This window comes from Phacochoerus africanus, chromosome 2 (assembly GCF_016906955.1).
Source record: "Phacochoerus africanus isolate WHEZ1 chromosome 2, ROS_Pafr_v1, whole genome shotgun sequence".
Taxonomy (NCBI): domain Eukaryota; kingdom Metazoa; phylum Chordata; class Mammalia; order Artiodactyla; family Suidae; genus Phacochoerus; species Phacochoerus africanus.
The window spans coordinates 74,486,142-74,509,675 of NC_062545.1; the positions used below are offsets into that span (position 1 = coordinate 74,486,142).

At 36.3% G+C, this 23,534-nt stretch overlaps 1 protein-coding gene across 2 annotated transcripts in view; it reads left to right on the forward strand.

Moving 5' to 3' along the window:
* Nucleotides 1-23,534, forward strand: part of AFG1L (AFG1 like ATPase) — a 223,129-nt gene that overhangs the window by 164,670 nt on the left and 34,925 nt on the right. For both annotated transcript variants that reach the window (XM_047762231.1, XM_047762239.1), the window contains 2 exons: nt 12,339-12,409; nt 12,666-12,766. In XM_047762231.1, the coding sequence (XP_047618187.1) occupies nt 12,339-12,409; nt 12,666-12,766 (172 nt within the window). The remainder of the gene's footprint in view (nt 1-12,338; nt 12,410-12,665; nt 12,767-23,534) is intronic.

Below are 23,534 nucleotides of genomic sequence, written 5' to 3' on the forward strand. Positions count from 1 at the left end.
AACTTAATCTTAGACCTGCCTCCAGCCCCAGATTATGTTTGGTATGAGCACAAAGAGCTGAACAGCATGAATGCACAAGGAATCAGTAGAGGGAGAAGGCTCATTGCCAGGGAGGTTTGGCACAGGAACTCTAAGAGGAAGGGGAAATTTCTCTGTCATTGAATCAACTTTGGCTCTCTGGAATAGAGAACATGGAGGGAGAGGGACCAAGGAAAGCCAACCCTATTCTACTTGTTGATACCTTAACAAGCTGTTGATTTTTAAAAGGGATAAAGAGGCAAAGTGTGGGTAGCATTCTGTTCCTCTGAGTCAATCCTAATGAAGTAGGAGGTTCTTAAAGAAATTAATTTCCATTTAAATTCATGTGTGACCCTCTTCTAGAAACCTCCACTTGTTTTGGAATTTTTGTTGAGAATTTCAAATGATTCAGCAACAATAAGGGCTTTTCTTTCTTTCTTTCTTTCTTTCTTTCTTTTTTTTTTTTGGACATATTTCTTGAGTGTAAGTTTTATGTTGAATGCCTTATTTCAGTCCTAGAAACTTTCTCAAAATTGAAATGACTAACTACTTTCCTCTCTGTTTATTAGTGTAATATGGAAAAATAAATCATGTTCTCGTACTTCCAAAGTGTCAGACTTTTAATCCAGGGTACTGTACTCCAGGAGTCCCATAGCTGTTGGTGCCAAATTTCCTGGCAATGAAATTGTGGTGGATTCCAGGGCTTTTCTGACTTAAAGACACAGTAGTACTACTCAACAGAAAATAGAAACCTGCCCCTCCACTGCAGTTTCTGAGCTTAACAAAAGATGACAGAAGCAATGAAATGGGTGGATTTTACCAGGGCATCATAGAACAAAGGGAAAAAGAGTCCATGCTCTGCTTGGGCCCCTCACATTCCACCCCCCAACAAAAAGCATTTCAAAAGAGCAGCTCTCCTTCTTCTTCAGAAATGACTTTAATTCTCTAACTGTGGTCAACTTTTAATGACCTGTGAGCAGATTTTCTATTTTGCATCTTATCTGCTCTACAGTAGCATCCCACTTGACAGGGCAGGTACCCAGAATTAAAGTTCCTTAAATTCTTTAGCCCCACTCACTTGTAGGAAGGAGATCAAGTTTCTGTCTCCCCTCATGAGAGGAAAGGGGATACGATTCAAAGCATCAGAACTTAACTCCTGTATTTTCTCCCGATTGTTTTTGATGCTACTCAAGTCACTTTTCCTTAAGATATGCTTCTTTGTGGTTAAAATCCAACTGCACAAAGCTGAGCAGAACATTTTCTTCCATCCATGTGACATGATATTCTTGTAGCCCCAGAAGAAAACGCTGAATTTAGCTCCCCTTTTACACTGAAAAAATTATATTTAATTTAGTGCCATCTTTATGCGTAGCTTTTCCGTGCAACTGCTTTTGACTACCAGGTTTCGTCTCTCCTCAGTTTTACTGGTTAGACTGGAATATTTTTCAAGTATGTTTGTAATTCCAGAGTAATTTCCTGGAGTTGCAGACTCATTGCTGTTAATTTCATTTTTCTCTGTTATAGGTCCCTCTCCCCACCCCCCCACCCCTATATTGAAGTTAAAAGCATTTTCTCTGGTCAAAATTTTCACAATAAAGTTGTGTTTTTGCAATTTCCTACTTGAAAAGGTCAAGAGAACCTAGGTGTTTTTAAGAATAGATTTATAAATTTTTCTGTATATCACAGTGACATTTTACTAAGAAAATGCTTCTAGATTAACTATGGCATTAATTAAATTACATTCGTATTTTTATTCCATTTCCAAAAATAATTTGAGGCAACTTAGATAAAAATTATTTATCATACATCTACCATAATGGCTAAAATTGAAGAGATGGAAAATACTAAGTGTTGGCAAGGATGTAGGGCAAGTAGAACTTTTTGTACACTGCACTGAGAGAGTAAATTTCTACAACCCCTTTGAAAAGCTGCTTAGCAGAATCTACTAAGCTGAATGTAGATGACCTCATGAACAGCAGTTATTTTACTTTTATTTATATACCCAGCAACATAAGTTTACCAAAGAACATTATACTAGAATGTTCACAGTAGTACTATTCACAGTAGCCCCAAACTGTAAACTACACATATGCTCATTGTTAGGGACCGAATTGTGTTCCCCAAGATTCATAGCTGAAGCCCTAATGCACCGTGTGACTGTATTTGGGATAGAGCCTTTAAGGAGGTAATTAGTTAAATGAGGTCATATGGGTGGACCCCTAATCTCTTAGGACTGGTGTCCTTATAAGAGAAGGAAGAAACCCCAGAGGAAAGGCCATATGAGGACACAGCAATAAGACAACCATCTGCAAGCCAAGGAGATAAACCTCAAAAGAAATCAAACTTGCCTACACATTGATTTTAGAGTTCTAGCCTCCAGAACTGTGATAAAATAAATCTCTGTTGCTTAAGCCACCAGTCTGTGGTATTTTTTTTTTTATGGCAGCTTTAGCAGACTAATACACTTATCAACAGTAGAATCATGATAAATTTTCATGCAATAGAATACTACTGTACACAAACAAAAATAAACTACTTCCACATGCATTGATGTGGATGCATTTCACATAATACTGAGTAAACAAAGCCATATGCTTGGTAATAAAGGAAATGAGTTTATATGAAGCAATACATACACTAATACTCAATTTGAAAATAATTTAGGGAGTTCCTGCTGTGGTGCAGTGGGTTAAGGATCTGGCTTGTCTCTGTGGAAGCACTGGTTCAATCCCTGCCCTGGCATGGTGGGTTAAGGTTCTAGTGGTGCTGCTGATGTGGTATAGGTTGCAGCTCCAGCTTGGATTTGATTCCTGGCCTGGGAACTTCCATATGCCTCAGGTGTGACCAAAAAAGAAAAAAGAAAACGGTTTAGGACACACTCATTGACCAATGTCAGTGCAAAGTGAAAGACACTTTTCCTATGTCTGGAATATTTGTTAACCAGCAAAAATCAAGACCCTCAGATCCAGTAATTAATACTTTGTGTTTTAAAAAACCTTTAAATACAAACAAAAACCTTAAAAATGATGACTTTGACATATTAAATTTGAGATGTTTAAAGTTTAAAATAATTTTATCTAGCATTTATTTTGTTAATGTTTCCTTGTAATGTTTTCTTCTATCGTAAGTCTATATCAGGTAGAAATAATTTTTACCTATTATTGAACTATATAATCTTAGAGTATATTGGCTTATACTAGTGATAAGCCATGAATTTATTATTATTTTTTTAGCAGAAATCTGCTGAAACTTTTAGTATAAGCCTATGATAGACAAATGATTCACTCTTTATTATTATGGACACATTATTTGAGAACACAAAGTATTATGATAAATATAGAATTACTTATAATTTCAGGAATTTTCCAGATTAATATCTTTTAGGAATTTGGAAACACTTTTTCTGAAATTCCCCCTGATTTTCCAGCTGTGTGGTTACCCCCAACTCCCCTCTGGTTCTTCATGCCATAAGGACTTTAGGTTTTCTATTGGAAATTTTATTTGCCTCAAGCAGTACTTTGTCTTCAGGCTGAAAGCTGTAAAAACAAGTAATTTACACCATTTTCCTCTTCTCCCAAGTGTCAGCTCCTTCTAGAATCTGCCTGCTTCCGTTCACTGCCCAGTGCCTTCAAGTCACCTGTTTTTTGTATTTTGTGCAGTGGTTACAGCTCCTGTCAGCAGGAGAGTCAGCTAGGGCAGAGCTTAGTTGGCCCTACTGAAAAGAAGCATAACTCTTCTCCCTGTTCTGATAAAACACACCCTCTAGTATCTTCCGGAGAAGGCTGCACAGGAAATAGATTTTTTCGAGGGCTCATCTGTTCAAAAATGTCCTTATTTTGCTTGATTAATAGTTTGGGCATGGATAGTTTGACAAGAAAGTTCCTTTCAAAACTTAAGATACTATAGCATTATCTGCATTTTTCCATTATTGCTGTTGCAAAGTTTTCTGTGAATGTTTCTTGACTTTTTTATTTGACCTTTTGAAGTTTTTAGGATATTCTTTCTTTATTCCTAGTTTCCTGAAACTTCATGATAATGTACTTTAGAATGGAACTTCCCCCTATTCTTTGTGCTAGGTATTCATTGGACTCTTTCAATTTAGAAAATCGTGTCCTTCAGTTCTAGGAAATTTAATTTTCTTTTTTCTTTGATTAATTGATCCCCCCCACCCCACCCCCCTGCACAGTCCTTAGAACTCCTCCTGGTTAGATATTGAAACTTCTGGTTTCAACTTCTGATTCTTTTATTTTTCTTTTTTTGTCTTTCTGTTCTATTTTCTGAAAGATTACTTCAACAATTTTCCTGAATTTTTATTTTGCAGTCATATTTAGAGCTCTTTCTTATGCCTGAATTGTCATTTCAGTTTACAGCATTTATGCAATGCAATATTCGAGTGTATTTGCCCCCCCCCCCCCCCCCCCCCCGCCTTTTTTTGTCTTTTGTCTTTTTTGGGCCACACGCGAGGCACATGGAGATTCCCAGGCTAGGGGTCTAATCGGAACTATAGCTGCCGGCCTACACCACAGCCACAGCAATGCTGGAGCCAAGCCGAGTCTGTGACCTACACCACAGCTCACGGCAACACCGGATCCTTAACCCACTGAGCAAGGCCAGGGATTGAATCTGTAACCTCATGGTTCCTAGTCAGATTCGTTTCTGCTGTGCCACGACGGGAACTCCTATTTTTCCCCTTTTGGGCTCTGTACTTTTTCTTTCCGTCCTCCTGGATCCTTTTCGATTACTTTTTTTTTTTTCTTTTGCCCTGTCCATGGAGGAAGTTCTCAGGCCCAGGACTGAACCTGTGCCACAGCAGTAACCAGAGCCACAGCAGTGACAATGCAGATCCTTAACGTACCGAACCAGTAGGGGTTCCTTTTCTCTACTGTTTTATTGTGGTCTTAATCTTTTATCCTAGAGGATTTCCTTAAAAGCCTCAAAATGCTTTGTTGGCCATTCACACTTAAGAATGAAGCACTAAGAAGCTGATTAAAAGTTCTGTGTGCATAGATAGGATTTTATTGATTGGTGGTGTGAATGAAAAATGTTGTCTGCTTTCTGAGTAAACAAAGTATGTTGCAGCCATCAAGCCGTCACATTACAGCTGCTCCCAGCATTGAGGCCTGAGGAAACTCAGGGTAGAAACTGGATGCCCACGTCTAGCCCTCAGCCACCATAGCCCACCCCCAGTATGCATCCTGAGGGGACTCAGGGTGGGAAAGCACTGGATACTGACCCCAGATAGCTGAGGTGCTTATCAAAGGAATGCTTTCGATGACCCCAGACTCTTGCATCTTCCCATACATAGAAAAGCATGACATTCCTCAAGACGCCTGGTTTTCTTTAATAAACGGTAATTTTTTTGATATTTCGACTACCTGGTCTTTGTTGGAAAAACTCCTGTATATCCTGGCTCTTATCTTACCTCTTTTCTTTTTTTTCTCGTTAAAACTACTGTTTAAAAAATTTTCTAATGAATTTTATTGGAGTGTAGGTGATTTATAATTAGTTGTATTAGTTTCAGGTGTACAGCAAAGTGAATCAGTCATGCAGATTCTTTTCCCATGTAGACCATCACAGAATATTGAATAGATTTTCCCATTGGTCCTTGTTACCGATCATTTCTGTATGTAATAGTGTGTATATGGTAATCCCAGCTCCCATTCCATCCTTCTCCCTAGCATTTCCCCTTTGGTAACCATAAATTTGGTTTAGAAATCTCTGAATCAGTTTCTGTTTTTCTAAGTTCTTTTGTATCATTTTTATTAGATTCCACATATTAGTGATCTCATATGTATTTGTCTCTCTCTGCCTGACTTACTGCACTTAGAATGATCATCTCTAGGTCCATCTATATTGCTCCAAATAGCATTACTTCATTATTTTTATATTCCATTTTGTGTGTGTGTGTGTGTGTGTGTGTGTGTGTATCACATCTTCTTTATCCAGTCCTCTGTTGATGGACATTTAGGTTGCTTCCATGTCTTTTTTTTTTTTTTTTGGCCTTTTTCTGGTGCTGCTCCTGTGGCATATGGAGGTTCCCAGGCGATTAGGGGTCTAATCGGAGCTGTAGCTGCCGGCCTACACCAGAGCCACAGCAACTCGGGATCCGAGCGCATCTGCAACCTACACCACAGCTCACAGCAATGCCGGATCCTTTAACCCACTGAGCAAGGCCAGGGACTGAACCCACAACCTCATGGTTCCTAGTCAGATTCGTTAACTACTGCGCCACGACAGGAACTCTGCTTCAATGTCTTGGCTATTGTAAATGGTGCTGCAATGAACATTGGGGTGCATGTAATTCTTTTGAATTACAGTTTTCTCCAAGTATATGCTCAGGAGTGGGATTGCTGATGTTGGTTCTATATTTAGTTTTTTAAGGTACCTCTACATGGCTCTCCATGGTGGTTGCACCAACCTACATTCCCCAGGAAGAGTAGGGGGGTTCCCTTTTCTCTGTACCCTTTCCAGCATTTATTGTTTGTAGACTTTTTGGATGATGACCATTCTGACTGGTGTGAAGTGATAATCTCATTATAGTTTTGATTTTCATTTCTCTAATAATTAGTGATGTTGAGCATATTTTCATATGTTTCTTGGCCACCTGTCTTTCTTCTTTGGAAAATGGCCACTCAGATCTTCTGGCCACTTTTTGATTGGTTTGTTTGGTTTTTTGATATAAAGCTGTATGAATGTACATATATTTTGGAGATTAATCCCTTGTCAATTGCTTCATTTGTAAAGATTTGCTCCTCTTCTATGGGTTGTCTTTTTATCTTTTTAATGGTTTCCTTAGCTGTGCAAAAGCTTTTAAATTTAATTAAGTCCCATTTGTTTATTTTTGTCTTTATTTTCATTACTCTAGGAGTTGGATCCAAAAAGATATTGCTGTGATTTATGTTAAAGAATGTTCTATGTTTTCCTCTAAGAGTTTTATAGTATCCAGCCTTATATTTAGATCTTTAATCCATTTTTAGTTTATTTTTGTGCATGGTGTGAGAGAATGTTCTAATTTTATTCTTTTGCATATAGCTATCCAATTTTCCTAGCATCACTTATTGAAGAGGCTGTCTTTTCTCCATTGTATATTCTTGCCTCCTTGGTCATAGAGTAATTGACCAGAGGTGTGTGGATTTATTTCTGGACTTTCTATCCAGTTCCACTGATCTATATCTCTTTTTTTTTTTGGCTTTTTTGTTTGTTTGTTTTAGGGCCACACTTTCAGCATATGGAGATTCCAAGGCTAGGGGTCGAATTGAAACTACAGCTGCTGGCCTACATCACAGCCACAGCAACACCAGAGCCAAGCCACATCTGTAACCTACACCACAGCTCACAGCAACTCCAGATCCCTAACCCACTGAGCAAGGCCAGGAATCAAACCTGCAACCTCATGGTTCCTAGTCGGATTTGTTTCCACTGTGCCATGATGGGAACTCCAACTGATCTATATTTCTGTTTTTGCGTCAGTAACATACTGTTTTGATGCCTGTAGCTTTGTAGTAAAGTCTGAAGTGGGGAGACCTGATTCCTCCAGCTCTGTTTTTCTTTCTCAAGATTGCTTTGGCTACTCAGTCATCTCTTGTGTTTCTATACAAATTAAAAAAATTTTTGTTCTAGTTCTGTGAAAAATGCCATTGGTAGTTTGATAGGTATTGTGCTGAATATGTCAATTGCCTTGAGTAGTATTGTCATTTGACAGTATTGATTCTTCCAATCCAAGAGCATGGTATTTCTTTCTGTCTGCTTGTGTCATCTTCAGTTTCCTTCATCAGCATCTTATAGTTTTCAGAGTATAGGTCTTTTGCCTCTTTAGGTAGGTTTATTCCCAGGTATTTTATTCTCCTTGATGTGATGGTAAATGTGATTGTTTCTTTAATTTCTCTTTCTTATCTTTTGTTGTTAGTATATAAGAATGCAAGAGATTTCTATGTATTAATTTTGTACCTGCAACTTTATAGAATTCATTGATGAGCTCTAGTAGTTTTCTGGTATCATCATTGGATTTTCTATGTATAGTATCATGTTGTCTCCCTTACCTCTTCAGAGCAGTCTCTCAGGGCTATTCTAAGAGGCTGTCTCTCAGCCTTGAAGTCCTCAGAATGTCAGATGAATAAAAGCTAATTCTCATCTTTTGACTGTGCATTTTTTTCAGTCATTGAAGGATGATAAGGTGGCCTGTCAGTTTTTCCATTGAAGAACCCACAAATATCAGTATCTACAAGGTTTTTGGGTTTTTTTTGGGGGGGGGGGTTGGCTAGTTTCCTCCAGAGAGTTTCTTCCAATCTTTCTGTCTACTTTCTGGAACAGAAGCTTTCTGGACTGGTAGGGTTTTGGATGCTGAAGAGGTAAGTACTGTTTACCTTGCAGAATTGTATATAGTATGCTGCCTCTCACCCTTTCTTCAGTGTTAAAACTGTCCCAGGCAGTATACTAATTGGTTTCAGCTGGAGTGGAGGAGTTTCAGGAATCTGGTTGTCCAGGTAAAAGGAGGGAATCTAAGACACTGTCTTTGTCTTATTTTCAAACAATACCTCTGTTTCTAGCCTGACTGCTCATCTGTATCTTTGAGTAATATCTATTAGTGCCTAACCTTTGGAGAGTTTCTGGTGAGAACTGGCTTGCTTCATTTTGGTTCGGCACCCCACCTCTCCCTTTCTGATTTCTCAATCTGCTGAGGTCCTGCTCATCTAATTAAGGCAAGCAACACCCACCTTTTCTTCTCCCAGGCTTCCCTAATCTTTCCAAGTGATTCTCTTAGAGAACTCTTTTCCCCTTCACTTGTTTTGGGAGGAGGATAAATCACCCTCTTCTTTCCTAAGGGAAAGGAAGGGAAAAGGCTCTTATCACAAATACTAGACACAAAACCAGTGACTCCTGATCCTCTTTTTCTTCCTTATAAAGACACTCTGGTGTGGGGAATAGGGGTTATGGTGGAGGAAAGGTTGCATTTGGAATAAGGCTAGTTCTTCCCATTGTTTAACCATAGGGGCAGGAATCTGGATCTAGTTATTGGTGGTTCTCTTTAGAAATTTGGGGGTACGTAGCACTTCTAGCCATCAACTTTGAGCCATCAGCAGTTCCAGAGCAAAAGAGAAACAATGCACACAAAAACTGCATAATGATCCATTGTATTCGGTGTATCTAAATGTACTTTAAATTTCCATTGTTGGACATTTAGGTTCTTTTTCACTTTTTTGATATTAACTCTGTCACAGTGAACATCCTTGTAGTTGTTGACCATTATTATTTCCATCAGTGAGATTTCTGTGAATGGAATAGTTAAGTGATGGGATAATGCATATTTTTAATGCTTTTATTAACATATTACCTGGTTGCCTTGAACTCCCCTACCAGTTTTACATTCCCCTCTGTGGTACACAAGAGGGTCCTTTTCCCCTTTACCTGCATTTGCTCTAGCTATTTTATCTTTTCCTTTATCTCTACCAATTTAAAAGAATGGCCTCTCATGATTTTACTTTGCATTTTCATCACTAGTAGGAATGAACCACTTTACACATGCTCTGTGCCCACTGAGCTATTGTTTTTATTAACACATTGTCTGTTCAGGTACATTGACAGTTTTTCTGTTGGGGTATTCAATTTTTTTTATATGTTCGAGTTTTTAATACATTGATAATATTAGCTGTATGTCATAAACGTTCCCAATGTATTTCCCAGATTGACATGCCTATATATTTTATTTATAATCCTTTCCATTATACAGAAGTTTTTTTATGTATTCAGATCTTAGATAAAGTGACAATTCTGAGTTTCAGTTTTCTCTTCAAAAAATATGTGACAATAAGACATATTACATGGTAAGGTGGGGTTGTATAAGTAAATTAACTGCTACATAATAGTTGCTCAACAAATGCTAGCTTTTATTATTCTTCATGTAACACATTGAAAAAATTTAGAATCATACGAATTTTTTACTAGAATTACAGAACATGTTCAAAGATGTTATAACCAGATATGAACTTGAGTAATAAATAAAACTCTGTATCTTTTAGGCTAATATGGACAGATAAATTTTAATTTCTTATTACTTGTCTTATTCTTAAAAAACTAAATGAGCTCTGTTAGGTAGAGAAACCTGAAGTCTGAGTGGAGTGTGAGAAGACTAGTGTTTTCTTGTAAGTTATTGTTAAGAGGTTATGAGTATGTTCATTTCTGGTAATGATTCCTTTCATAGAATATTTATTTTATATCGATATAGATAGATCTGATAAAACCAAAACCCAACACTGGCCCCTCCTGCTTTTCACATATGAAGATAAGGTTCCTGTCCCCCAGCAGGCTGGCAGAACCTTGCTTCCTGAGGTCAAGTGAAAGTTGGCTTAGATGGATAAGTCTATTCAGTTGTGAGCTGCATAAACTGCTTTTATGAATGTTTATTTTTAGACCACTGTACAATGGTAAATTTTTTTATTTTACATTATGACATCTGAGTAACAGTTTATGATAATATAATAGAAGTCTTATAAGATACTATTACAATAAAATAATTGTATCATTTCAAATATAATTTCACTATAAATGAAATCACATATAGTAATTTCACAGGTGGCATGCATGTGGCCTAAAGTCTAGTGATCTGTATTTTAATATTTAGTATTATAGTATATTTGAGCACAGGGTTAAAAAGAAATCACCACTGAGGAAGTTTGGAAGCAAGCGTTTGTTCATCAAACATGCTATTAGAAATGTGACTGTCTTCTATTTTGGTTATTTTTCAGAATTCATTTCTTCCCCCTCTACTGGGTAATATGCTTTACCTAAGGACAGGTTAACTTTCTGAAAACCAGCAGATGTCCTGGCTGGCTAATATTGCTCTCTTCTTTCTGTATTCCTTAAAATTAGCTCACTTCTCCAACAGTTGTGCATGTGTACACCACCATTGCAAGGTGGGAACGATTCCAAATGAATTCCTAAGAGTGAATTCTTATCTGGCAAAGCCATCTAAACATACATATGTTTTGCATGGCCATTGACATTGACATTGGCTTGTATGGTTTCTTTGTACGTTTAAAATTAATTTCAAATCTCATACAAGGCTTTATATAAGTCAAATAGCATTCCCCTGCAAAGTTAACCATTGCAAATGATATTTTTAGGACCCTTGAGGTGGTGTGATTATTACTTAGAATGTAACAGTTCCAAACCCTTCACAATGATTGTGTGCTTTATTGCATTTTAAAGGCATTTGCTGTAGAACAGTTGAAGAATTAGGTGCTTATGTGTTAAATGCTTGCCACCTGATAATTATCTCAAGGGAGAAATTATTTTGGCTTACTTTAAGCTTACTCTTGAGAAAAAATAATTTGTCTTATTAGTTTTCGGTAAGACTTTATTAAGATGGATGTCCTGGATTGAGTTTATTAATTGCTTCCACACCTAGTTAAGAATGATTTGTGTGTTAGAATTAAACATATTGGCAGGTCATCCTGTGTAAGTTGTTACATAGAGTTGAAGTAAACTTATATTTTCACTTGAAGTTTTTTTAACAACATTTATTTCTTCTGTCAGTTATTTTATTGACTGTTAATTTATCAACCCTTCTTTTTAAAAAAAAAAAAAGTGAGAGGAAAAAAGGCCATAGTATTATCACATTTGTATATGTGGGTTTCCTAAACCATATGGTGATTTCTAATTAGAATACAAAGGATTCTTTGACGATACTAACTTCATAGTGGCTGCAATGGTAAGCATCACAGGAGAGTTTTCTTAAATTTACAACAAGGACACTTTTGAGAGAAATCGTGTGGTCTGTAATTGTCCGTATACTCAAAGTCTGATAAAGTTATTGATGTGCAGATTAAGTTGGTATTTTGAAGCTGGTAATTTAATTCTGGATGTTTGATCCTCTCAGTCAGTGGCTTGACTTGATTTTTTTAAAAGGCAGCTTCAATATTTAATTTCACATGTACCCTCTCAGTAGAGATTTCAAAGGATACTTTCCTGGATGCTTGACTGCCTTGTCTATTTGCTCTTGTTTTGCATGCAAGAGAGAGCCAGAAGCCTTTCTTCTCATTGTGTACACATAGTATTAATGGATTTACTCTGCCTGTATCGTCTCATTACTGGAAACAGCCAGAAGCACAGAAGTCTTTCAGTGTATGCAAATAAGGCAGAATCATCTACCTGAGAGTTAATATTCTCTGCTTTTAAGTGTATTCTAAATCTAATGTTTGTATTTAGAGCATAACATCCTGTTCTCTTTTTTTATGGGCAAAAAGCTAAGCAGGCTCAGGCAGCTGTTTGATGTTGGCTTCAAGTGTTATTAATTTCATATTCTATTATTCTTTTCACTGTAGCACAAGTGAAGCTGATGTGGAGGCTGTCATGGATAAGTTGTTTGATGAGCTGGCTCAGAAACAAAATGATTGTACGTAAGTTAATTTCTCTTGAAAGAGAATACATTTAGAACACAATGCCCAATCTCCACTGACCAATTAATAAGTTCCATTGCTGTATATGGGTTGATGCCACGCTCAAGTGGCAGTCATTGTATCAGCATTTTGTCTAATTTATGTGTTGAATCATGTGCTATTATTCATCAAGCTATGCATTTCCTATCTGTAAGAGATGAATTTTATAGTAATTATCCAGACAAGATTGAGTCTTTGTTCATGTTCCCATAGTAACTAGACCAAGGATTCTAAAAGTGCAAGGCAGAGAGCTGCGACTGAATAAAGCCTGTGGAACCATTGCCGACTGCACATTTGAAGAGCTATGTGAGAGAGTGAGTATCCAGACATGTCCAGACTCACTGGCCTTTTCACATGTTAAAATTCTTCATATTTTCCTCTCTGCCTGTTTCTGAGTTTAGAACACTATTCACAGAGTCAGAACTGGGTTAAAAGTCTCATTAAGAGAAATACTCTTTGTATATGCCAGGTGCTTTTTATAGATATTGGCACAAAATTTACACTTAGATAAAAGGGCTCTAAAGCAAAATTAGAAATACAGAGAGATCTGTAAACTACTGCTGGAAGCAAAAATAAAATCAGTTTTAGGGATATTTTGTAAAAGTGAGACCTAAGAAAAATTTTTTAAAAAAGGAGGTGAGGTTAGTATGTGGGGTAAGGAAGATGAAGTAATGCTACCATGATCCAAGGAAGTATGACATAAACCAACTTCCATTCCTTGATTCTCATAGCCCATCTGCTGTTGTATAATATCTGACCTGTTTGGGCCAGGGTCAAAGAAAGTAAATTTTTGTAACTGTGACATCTACATTATATAATAATAAATATAACAAAGGAAAAATATATACACATGCATTCATATAAATGAGAAAGACCTTGATTACAAACTTATTATAGATATGAATTCTGTCTTTTAAAAGCTCTGGGAATTTTCAGTGCTTAATGCGTATTTAATTGACTGTAAATCTTGAGAAAGACAAATCCAAATCACATGTAACTTTCAGGCATAATACCTCAACCATCATATGCCAGTTGCAATGGCATATCTCGATGTTTAGGTAGCTAAAAAAGAATTCTTTTCCTGTAAAGAGGAAGAGAAAGTATTCATTTATACCTGTCAGCCATTTTATAGGTAAATAAGCCAATAAGGATTTGGATGAATTAGAATCCTCTGATAGGGTGATAATGTCAGTCTCTGGCTGTGAAAGTCATTCTGGGTGATATGGACCCTTCATGCTTCTACTGGATCAATATCAAGGCCCTGGTAACCTAATATCTTCAGACATCATTTTATTAAGGCTTCCAGTTAAGTTTTACTTTGCCAGAGAAATAAACTTGAGGAAAGTCTTATTTATCTGGAAGCTTCTCCCCCTTCCCGAGAAGGAGACCTAGTAGGAAAGGGGAAGACCTGTTGTGTTTTGAGGTAGCAAGGCAAAGATGGTCTCTTGGAGAAGCTACTGAGTTTGTTTCTCTCTCTCTCTCTTTTTTATTTTCGGCTGCACCAATGGCACATGGAAGTTCCTGGGCCAGGAACTGATCCCGCACTAGAGTCAAGACCCAAGCCACTGCAGTGACAATGCCGGATCCTTAACCTGCTGAGCCACAAGAGAACTCCAGTCTCTATTTTGTATGTCGTCATTATTTCAGGAGACTTATTGCCAGGAAGAATCTCCTAATGAGGGGATTACCCCAAATCTTCATAAGTATACTACATGGGGGTGGTGAGGAAGGAGATCGATTGGGACTTTATCTTGAAAAATGAAGATAATACTTATAAAAATAGACATTTTGGTCTTATTTGACAAAAATTTGGCCTGTAATAGCAATTAGAAACTAAGTTCCTAAAATAAAAAATGAACAAATTATTTTTTGGCATAACTTTCTTGACAAAATTTTAGAATGATAAAATATTATATCCTGCCCTTCATGATTTGGTTGTTCAAATGCATGGAAAATCACTTTTATAAAAATACTTAAGGTTATCATTAGTTTTTTTAAAGTCCTATTTTAATTCATGAATATATTAATTACTTTCTTTTAAAGGTTTTATGATGTCATTATCCTTGTTATTTTTTTTCATCTTCAGGTTGACTAGATCTTCATTTGTCAGTGGCTTCATGTATAGGTTTGCTTTATATCCATATATCCATCTCCAAGCACTAGATGACTAACATTAGACTTTGAAATGATGGATTGGATTAAGAACTAGTATTAAGCTGTGATGGAATTTTGAGGAGGGGTTACATTTTTTTAAATTGGGGTATAATTGACCCATAACATTGTATTGATTTCAGGTATATAACATAATTCAATATTTATATACACTGCAAAATGCTTACCACAATAAGTCTAGTTAATATTTGTCACCTTACATAGTTAAAATTTTTTTCTTGTGATGAGAACTTTTAAGATCTACCCTTTGAGCATCTTTCAAATACTTAATACAGTGTTTTTAATTATAGCTACCAAGCTATATACATTATATCCCCATGACTTAGTTTATAACTGAAAGCTTATACCTTTCAACCCCTTTCCTTCATTTCTCCCACTCCTCAAACCCTACTTCTGGCAACTACCAATCTACTCTTAGTATGTTTGAGCTTGGTGTTTTGTTTTTTTGGTTTTGTTTTTTGAGATTCCAAATATAAATGAGATCATACATTATTTGTCTTTCTCTCTCTTATTTCACCTAGCATAATGCCCATCTGTGTTGGCAAGGTCCATCTATGTTTTGCATATGGCAACATTTCATTCTCTTCATGGCTAAATAATATTCCAGTGAGGAGGTATACCACATTTACTTTCATTCATTGATTGACACATAGTTTTCATGTCTTGGATACTGTAAATAGTGTATTAGTGAACATGTGCATCTATCTTTTGCAGTTACTGTTTTTGTTTTTTTCAGAAATACTCAGAAGTGGAATTGCTAGATCATATGGTAGTTCTATTTTTAATTTTTTGAGGAACCTTCATATTGTTGAATTTTTTAGGGAACATCCATAGTATTTAAATTTTTGAGGTGTCTCCATATTGTTTTCCATAGTGACTATACCAATTTACATTCCCACCAACAGTGAATGAGGGTTCCCATTTCTCCACATCTTTACCAAAACTTGTTATTTCTTGCCTTTTTTATAATAGCCATTCTAACTGGTGTGAGGTAATATCGCACTGTGGATTTGAATTGCTTTTCCCTGTGGCTTAGTGACATTAGATATCTCTTCTTGTACCTGTTGGCCATCTGTGTTTTCTTTGGAAAAATATCTGTTCTGATCATTTGTCCATTTTTTAAGTTAGATTTTTTATTTGCTATTAAATTGTATGAGTTCTTCATATATTTTGGATATTAACCCCTTATCAGACATATGATTTGCAAATATCTTCTCCCATTCCGTAGGTTGCCTTTTCATTTTTGTTGATATTTTCTTTGCTATGCAGTCACTTTTTAGTCTGATGTAGTCCCATGTTATTTTTGCTTTTGTTGTTTCTGATTTTGATGTCACATTCAAAATAATCACCAAGGCTTAGGTCAAGGATCTTACTAACCATGTTTTCTTCTAAGAGTTTTATGGTGTCTGGAGTTACCATTGTGGATTAGCAGTTAGCAAACCCAACTAGCATCCATGAGGACGCAGGTTCAATCCCCAGACTTGCTCAGTGGGTCCAGCATTGCTGTGAGCTGTGGTGTAGGCCACAGACATGGCTTGGATCCCGCATTGCTGTGGCTCTGGTGTAGGTAAGTGGCTACAGCTCCGACTTGACCCCTAGCCTGGGAACCTCCATATGCCACAGGTGCAGCCCTAAAGAAGACAAAAAAAAAAAAGTTTTATGGTTTCTGGTCTTATATTCAATTTTTACATCCATTTTGAGTTAATTTTTGTGTATGGTATAAGATGGTGATCAAGTTTCATTCTTTTGCATGTGGCTGTCTAGTTTACACAACACCATGTATTGAAAAGACTGCCTTTTCCCCATTGAATATGCTTGACTCCTTTGTTGTAAACTAATTGACCATGTATATGGATTTATTCCTGGGCTCTGTATTCTGTTCCATTGATCTTTGTATCTGTCTTTAATGCTAATACCATACTGTTTTTGTTATTGTAGCTTTGAAACATAGTTTGAAATCAGGGAGCATGATGCCTCCAGCCCTGTTTTCTTTAAGATTTCTTAGGGTATTCAGAGTCTTTTATGGTTCCATTTTAGGATTGTCTGTTCTATTTTTGTGAAAATACCACTGGAATTTTAATAGGGATTATACTGAATCTATAGATTGCTTTTGGTAGTATGGACATTTTAACAATATTAATTCTTCTAACCTATGAGCAGGATATTTCCTTCTATTTATTTGTGTCTTCTTTAATTTCTTTCATCAATCTCTTACAGTTTTCAGTATATAGATCTTTCACTTCCTTAGTTTAATTTATTTTCAAGTATTTTATTCTTTTTGATGCAATTAAACATGGGATTTTTTCTTAATTTCTCTTTATTTTTTAAAATGTTAAAATTATATTGAAACTTTCTCTTTTCTGATTGCTTTTAGTGTGTAGAAACACAACAGACTTTTGTATATTTATTTTGTATCCTGTGACTTTACTGAATTCTTTTTATTAGTTCTAACAATTTTTGGTGGATTCTTTAGGGTATTGTGTATATATCATGTAATCTGTAAACAGTGATGGTTTTACTTCTTCCCTTCCAATTTGGGTGCCTTTTAATTCTTTTTCTTGCCTAAGTGCTCTGGCTAGGACTTCCAATACTATGTTGAATGAAAGTGGTGAGAGGGAGCATCTTTGTCTTTTTCTTGGTCTGAGAGGAAAAGCTCTTAGTTTTTCACCATAGAGTATAATATTAGTTGTAGGCTTATTATATATGGTCTTTACTATGTTGAAGTATGTTACCTCTGTATCCACTTTGTTGAAAATTTTTGTCATAAATAGATGTTGAATTTTGTCAAATGCTGTTTCTGCATCTATTGAAATGACCAAATGATTTTTATCCTTCATTTTGCTAGTGTGCTGTGTCAAATTACCCATTAAATTACCCATTTTGAACTATCTTCGCATCACTGGAATAAATCCCATTTTAATACTGCATGTGATTCTTTTAATGTATTGTTGAACTTGATTTGCTAATATTTTGTTGGAGATTTTAGCATCTGTGTTCATCAGGAATATTGGCCTGTAATTTTCTTGTGGCATTCTTGCCTGGTTTTGGTATCAGGGTAATGTTGGACTTATGAGATGAATTTGGAAATGTTACCTCTAGTTTTTGGAAAAGTTTGTGACTGCTGGTATTCTTCTTTGAATGTTTGGTAGACTGCACAGGTGAAGCTTTCCGGTCCTGGACTTCTGTTTGTTGGGAGGTATTTTTATTTTTTTCATTTTTAAAAGTTTTATTGAAGTATAGTTGATTTACAGTGTTATAATTTCTGTACAATAAAGTGATCCAGTTATACATGTACACATATGGGAAGTTTTTGATTATTAATTCAATTTCACTGCTATTTTATCCTTCATGATTCAGTCTTGGTAGGTTATGTTTCTTGGAGTTTATCCATTCTAGGTTATCAGGTTTGTTGATGTATAATTGTTCATAGTAGTCTCTTATGATCTTTTTTATTTCTGTGGTAACAATTGTAATATCTCCTCTTTAATTTCTGATTTTATTAATTGACGAGTCTAGCTAATAGTTTGTCAATTTTGTTTATGTTTCAAAGAACCACCTCTAGTTTATTGATCTTTTCTAGCGTCTTTTTAGTCTCTTATTTATTTCTACTCTGATCTTTGTCATTTCAGGATATTTTAAGTGGCTAGCTTATTTGTAACTATTTTCTTATTATGATGATTTTACATTTCTTTGCAACCTTATAACCATGGCAATTCAAATATTGAATACTTTGCATGAAGAGGACTCTTGAAATCATTCTGCCTCATATGTAGCCTAAAACTCTTAATTAGATATAATGATATTATAAGCCAGGCTATATAGTTGCCACAAACCATTTAGCAAAGAAGAAAACACATCCAACTCAAGGTAAAGAAATAGGCATCTTGTGTGTCTGGGACAATCCCAGCTTTGGATTGCCTTTCTAATTTTCTGGGAGGCTCTTGGTTTGAGACTTACCCAACCACCCCTCCTGACATTATCATGAAAAAAGTCTTTGGTGAGTGGATGACTTGATAGTCTGTAACCACTATTTTTGAACCATGGCCCTTTCCAAGGAAAAATGTTTATTGACATATATATTAGATAGAAACTTAGCTATTCATACCTTAATAGGTAAAAGAGGTTTCAACTCTAAGCGCTTAATGTGTGCTGTAAGTAAAACTAAAAAGCCTGGGGATAGTACCCTCTTCTCACACCTGTCCCTTTCCCAACTCCAAGCGTAGTTCCTCAGATCTGGAATTGTGCAGCTTAACATCTAGTCCTTCGATTTCTCTGGGATTCTCTTTCTCTGCAAATCTGCAGTTCAACAGTGTCATGCTCAGAGAAACAGTCTCAATTAGGAGACCCTATAGCACCTGCATAGTAATAATAGCAAACATTGCCATGTATCAGGCATTGTTCTAAGTACTTTATATGTATTAAATCCTTTAATACTTGCAGTTGGAGGTACTATTATTGTCCCATTTATAGGTGGAGAGATTGAGGCATCAAGATATTAGGTTACCTTCCCAAGATCACAGAGAGCCAGGGCTTGAACTCCTTGGTTCAAGTAGTCTAGGATCTGGAAATCAGATTTGTGTTCTTGATCAGAAACTATATCTGAAAATGTTCTGCAAATGTTCTACATCTAATCTTTAGTATAAGTTTGGTTCTACTATAAAGTATAGTCCTACTTTGTGAATTCCCATACTTGAGCTAAGCTTTGAGCCTTTTACAAAGCTTGAAGCTAACTGGGGAACAGATATCCTCCAGTCTGAGAACCCCCACCCCCACCCCTGCTAGAACCTTAGTACAGAATTGTCCAACTCATGTGCTTTGATGTACCCACTGAGAATTGGTCCAGCTACTGACCCCTCTATCCTCCTGAAGGCTGTATATGGTCTGTGCCTCAAGGATAAGGACCGCAAACCTTAGAACAGCCTCATTCCTTTCCTCCTTAATAAAAATATTATAATTTTTTCCTCTGGCCATACTATGAAAAAACCCTGCTTTGGAGAACTGCAGAAGGGTAAAAGAGAATATATTTGAGTGATCTTCATTCCCTCTATGTCAGAGCTGTGGTAAAGGAAAGTGAAGCAGATTCATTTCTTTTGACATGACATAAACTTTAAGGTTTCCTTTCCTTACCTTGACATAGTTACCTGGCTTAATCAGAGGGTAATGGAGAAGTCAGAAATATTATTACTTAAGTCAGTAGTTTTTGAAGTGTGCTTCTTAGACTTCTAGGGGTTCTAAGACCCTTTCAGGGGTCCTGGAGGTCAAAATTCTCTGTAATAATACTAAAATAATGTTTGCCTTTTCCACTGTGGTGACATTTGCGGTAACCATGCAAAAGAAATGGTGGATAAAACTGCTGGTTCTTTAGCGTGAATCAAGGCAATGTCACTACGTCATATTATATTCTTTTTTTTTTGTCTTTTTGTCTTTTTGTTGTTGTTGCTATTTCTTGAGCCACTTCCGCGGCATATGGAAGTTCCCAGGCTAGGGGTTGAATCGGAGCTGTAGCCACCGGCCTACGCCAGAGCCATAGCAACGCGGGATCTGAGCCGCGTCTGCAACCTACACCACAGCTCACGGCAACGCCGGATCGTTAACCCACTGAGCAAGGGCAGGGACCGAACCCACAACCTCATGGTTCCTAGTCGGATTTGTTAACCACTGCGCCACAACGGGAACTCCATATTATATTCTTTATTGCCCATGTACTTAGAGTTAAAAATGTCCTTAAAGAAGCAGTAAAAATGGATTAATATTATTAAATATAAATACCTCAGAACATGCCTTTTTAATATTCATTGCAATGAAGGAAGTACACTTAAAGCTGTATACCAAATATGATGGTTGTCTTGAGGAAAAGTACTTGTGCAGTTGTTTCAGTTGCTAGCTAAACTAGCTCCTTTTTTCACAGAAAACTATTTTCATTTGAAAGGATAAATAAGTGACAGACTGTGGTTATTCAGGCTTGGCAGATACTTTCTCACAATGTTTGAGAGATATTTTCTTGAAAATGAATGAACTAAAACTGTCACTTTAGGAAAACAACTACCAGTATTTGTTGCCAATGATAAAATTTGAAAAAACAAGTGAAGAATAGAATTTTGGAATACTTGTTGCTACCACCATGAATTTGACCACTCCCAATTCTTAACTATTTTTTTTCTGATGAGATTGATGGTGATTTTAACAAATACCAAGTTTTAGTTTTGTATAATTAAATATGTCAACATTTAGAAAATCTACATATATGCAAATTATTGCATTTAGAGTGGATAAGCAATGAGGTCCTGCTGTGTAGCACAGGGAACTATATCTAGTCACTTGTGATGGAACATGATGGAGGATAGCATGAGAAAAAGAATATATATATGTATGACTGGGTCACTTTGCTGTACAGTAGAAATTGATAGAACATGGTAAATCAACTATAATGGAAAAAATAAAAATCATAAAATAAAAAAAACTCAAAAAAAGATCTACATAAATCTTTAAATGAATATTTTCCAATAAGCAATGCATACTCTTACAAAATCATGCATGACAAAGGCCCATTTAAAATGCCAGAAAGGGAGTTTCCTGGTGGCCTAGAGGTTAAGGACTCAGTACTGTCACTGCTGTGGCTTGGGTTCAATCCCTGGCCTGTGAACATCCACATGCCATGGATGCAGCCCCCCAAAAATTCAAGAAAGACTAATGGATTTTAAGATAACAGAATTTTAAAGCTAGACTAATATTGTTTCAGATTCTATGTTACAGCTCTTGTTTTAAAAGTTATTTCTTGTCAAGTTTTTTAAAATTTTAAATAAACTATTTTTTAGAACAGTTTTAAGCTAACAGAAAAATTGAGAAGGTAATGCAGAGAGTTTCTGTACACTCCCAAATCCAGTTTCCTGTAATTATTAACATCTTACATTAGTATGGTATGTTTGTTGCAATTAATGAACCAATATTGACATTATTAACTAAAATCCATATTTTATTCAGATTTTTTTTCTTTCTTTTTTTTTTTTTTTTAGGGCTATACCCCCACAGCATATGGAAGTTCCCAGGCTAGAGGTTGAATTGGAGCTACAGCTGCCAGCCTACACCACAGCCAGAGCAATGCCAGATCCAGTCTGCATCTGCCACCTATACCACAGCTCACGGCAATGCCAGATCCCCAACCCACTGAGTGAGGCCAGGGATCAAACCCTCAATCTTATAGTTACTAGTCGGATTCATTTCTGCTGCACTGTAACGGGAACTCCTACTCAGATTTTCTTAGTTTTTACTTAATATACTCTTTCTGTTCCAGGACCCCATCCAATATACCACATAACCTTTAGTCATCAGGCCTCCTTAGAGTCCTTGTTTGTGACAGCTTCTCAGACTTTCTTTGTTTTTGATGACCCTGATAATTTGAGTAGTACTGGTCAGTTATTTTGTAGAACGTCCCTCAGTTGGGATTTGTCTGATGTTTTTCCTCATGATTAGACTGGAATTGTAGCAATGGGAGAAAGACCACAGAGGTCAAGTGCTGTTTTCATCAGATCATATCAAGGGTATATTCTATCAATGTGACTTATCACTGTTGATGTTAACCTTGATCACGTTCGTCTGAGGTAGTGTTTATCAGGTTTCTCTGCTCTAATTTCTCTTTGCCCCCTCTTTCTTTAGTGAGCTCTTCAGAAGGAAGTTCTTGAGTTTTCATGTAGCATCAAAGAAGAAAATCCACAATTATCTAATAAGGCTGCTAAAATACTTTTCCCTTTTCCAACTACATGTTTGCATGAGGCTAGATTTTTCTCACATCATTCAACCAAAATAACATATCACAATAGTTTGACTTTAGAAACAGATGTGGGAATCCTACTCTCTTCTATTAAGCCAGAAATTAAAGAGATTTGCAAAAAGTGTAAAACAATGCTACTGTTCTTACTAAATTATTTTCATTTTAGAAAATATAATTATTTTCATTAAAATGTTTTCTATTTTATGAATCATATGCAGTGGTTTTATCATTGTTATTTTAAATTTTTCTCAGTTTTCATTTCTAATACAATAAAATATTGGGAGAGAGAACCCACATAAGCAAAAGGTTTTGTGTTCCTCAATAATTTTTAAGAGTGTTAAGGGTCCTGAAACCAAAAAGTTTGAGAACAGCTTTCTCTAGAGTTAAATTTCTGTGGACCAAAAACGAAAGTGTCCTATTCAAAGAAAGAAAGCCAAAACTGAATTCTAAAGGCTTAATGAGTGAACTGACTATACCTAAATTTTCCTTATTGAGAAATGTAATTTTTACACCTGCAGAAAATTGTTTCCTCAACTGATAACTATGCTCACAAGTAACTGTTTGCAAGAGTAGTTTGTTATTTGTGTCTTAAAAATAATGACAGTGGCCAGGTGTGTTTGTAAAAAGTCTGAACAGAAAAATATATCAGTTGATGCATATGCATGGATGTACACATTGTTCACTGTCAACTTTTTGTTCATTAGCTTTCTTCTTTGGTTCTTAGTATTCATGGAGTGGAGATCCATCATACATGTTTTGGCCTTCATCTGTCTATTAGTCTAGATTCTATCATATTAATTTGTATATTGTTAGATTTATTGAACTGTTCAAACAGAACCTCTTGGGGAGTTGCTAGGAGACGTTTTCCCTCTCTTTCTCTGTTTTATCTGTATTTCATTTCATGTATTCCTAACAAAACCACTGATTGGGAACTACTTCTGGTTCATGTATGTGGTACACTTTCAGTACATACTAAAGACTGAATGGCTTTTATCTCTACTCCTTGGCCAAGAGTCAAGGCTGATGGTGTTTGGATGCCAATGGTGGTGATTAGCATCAAGGAATAAGGGCATTAATCACTAGAGCTGAGGCAGTCCAGGAATCTCCTTGGTTCTTTACTGTCCCAGCAGCAAAACCATCCT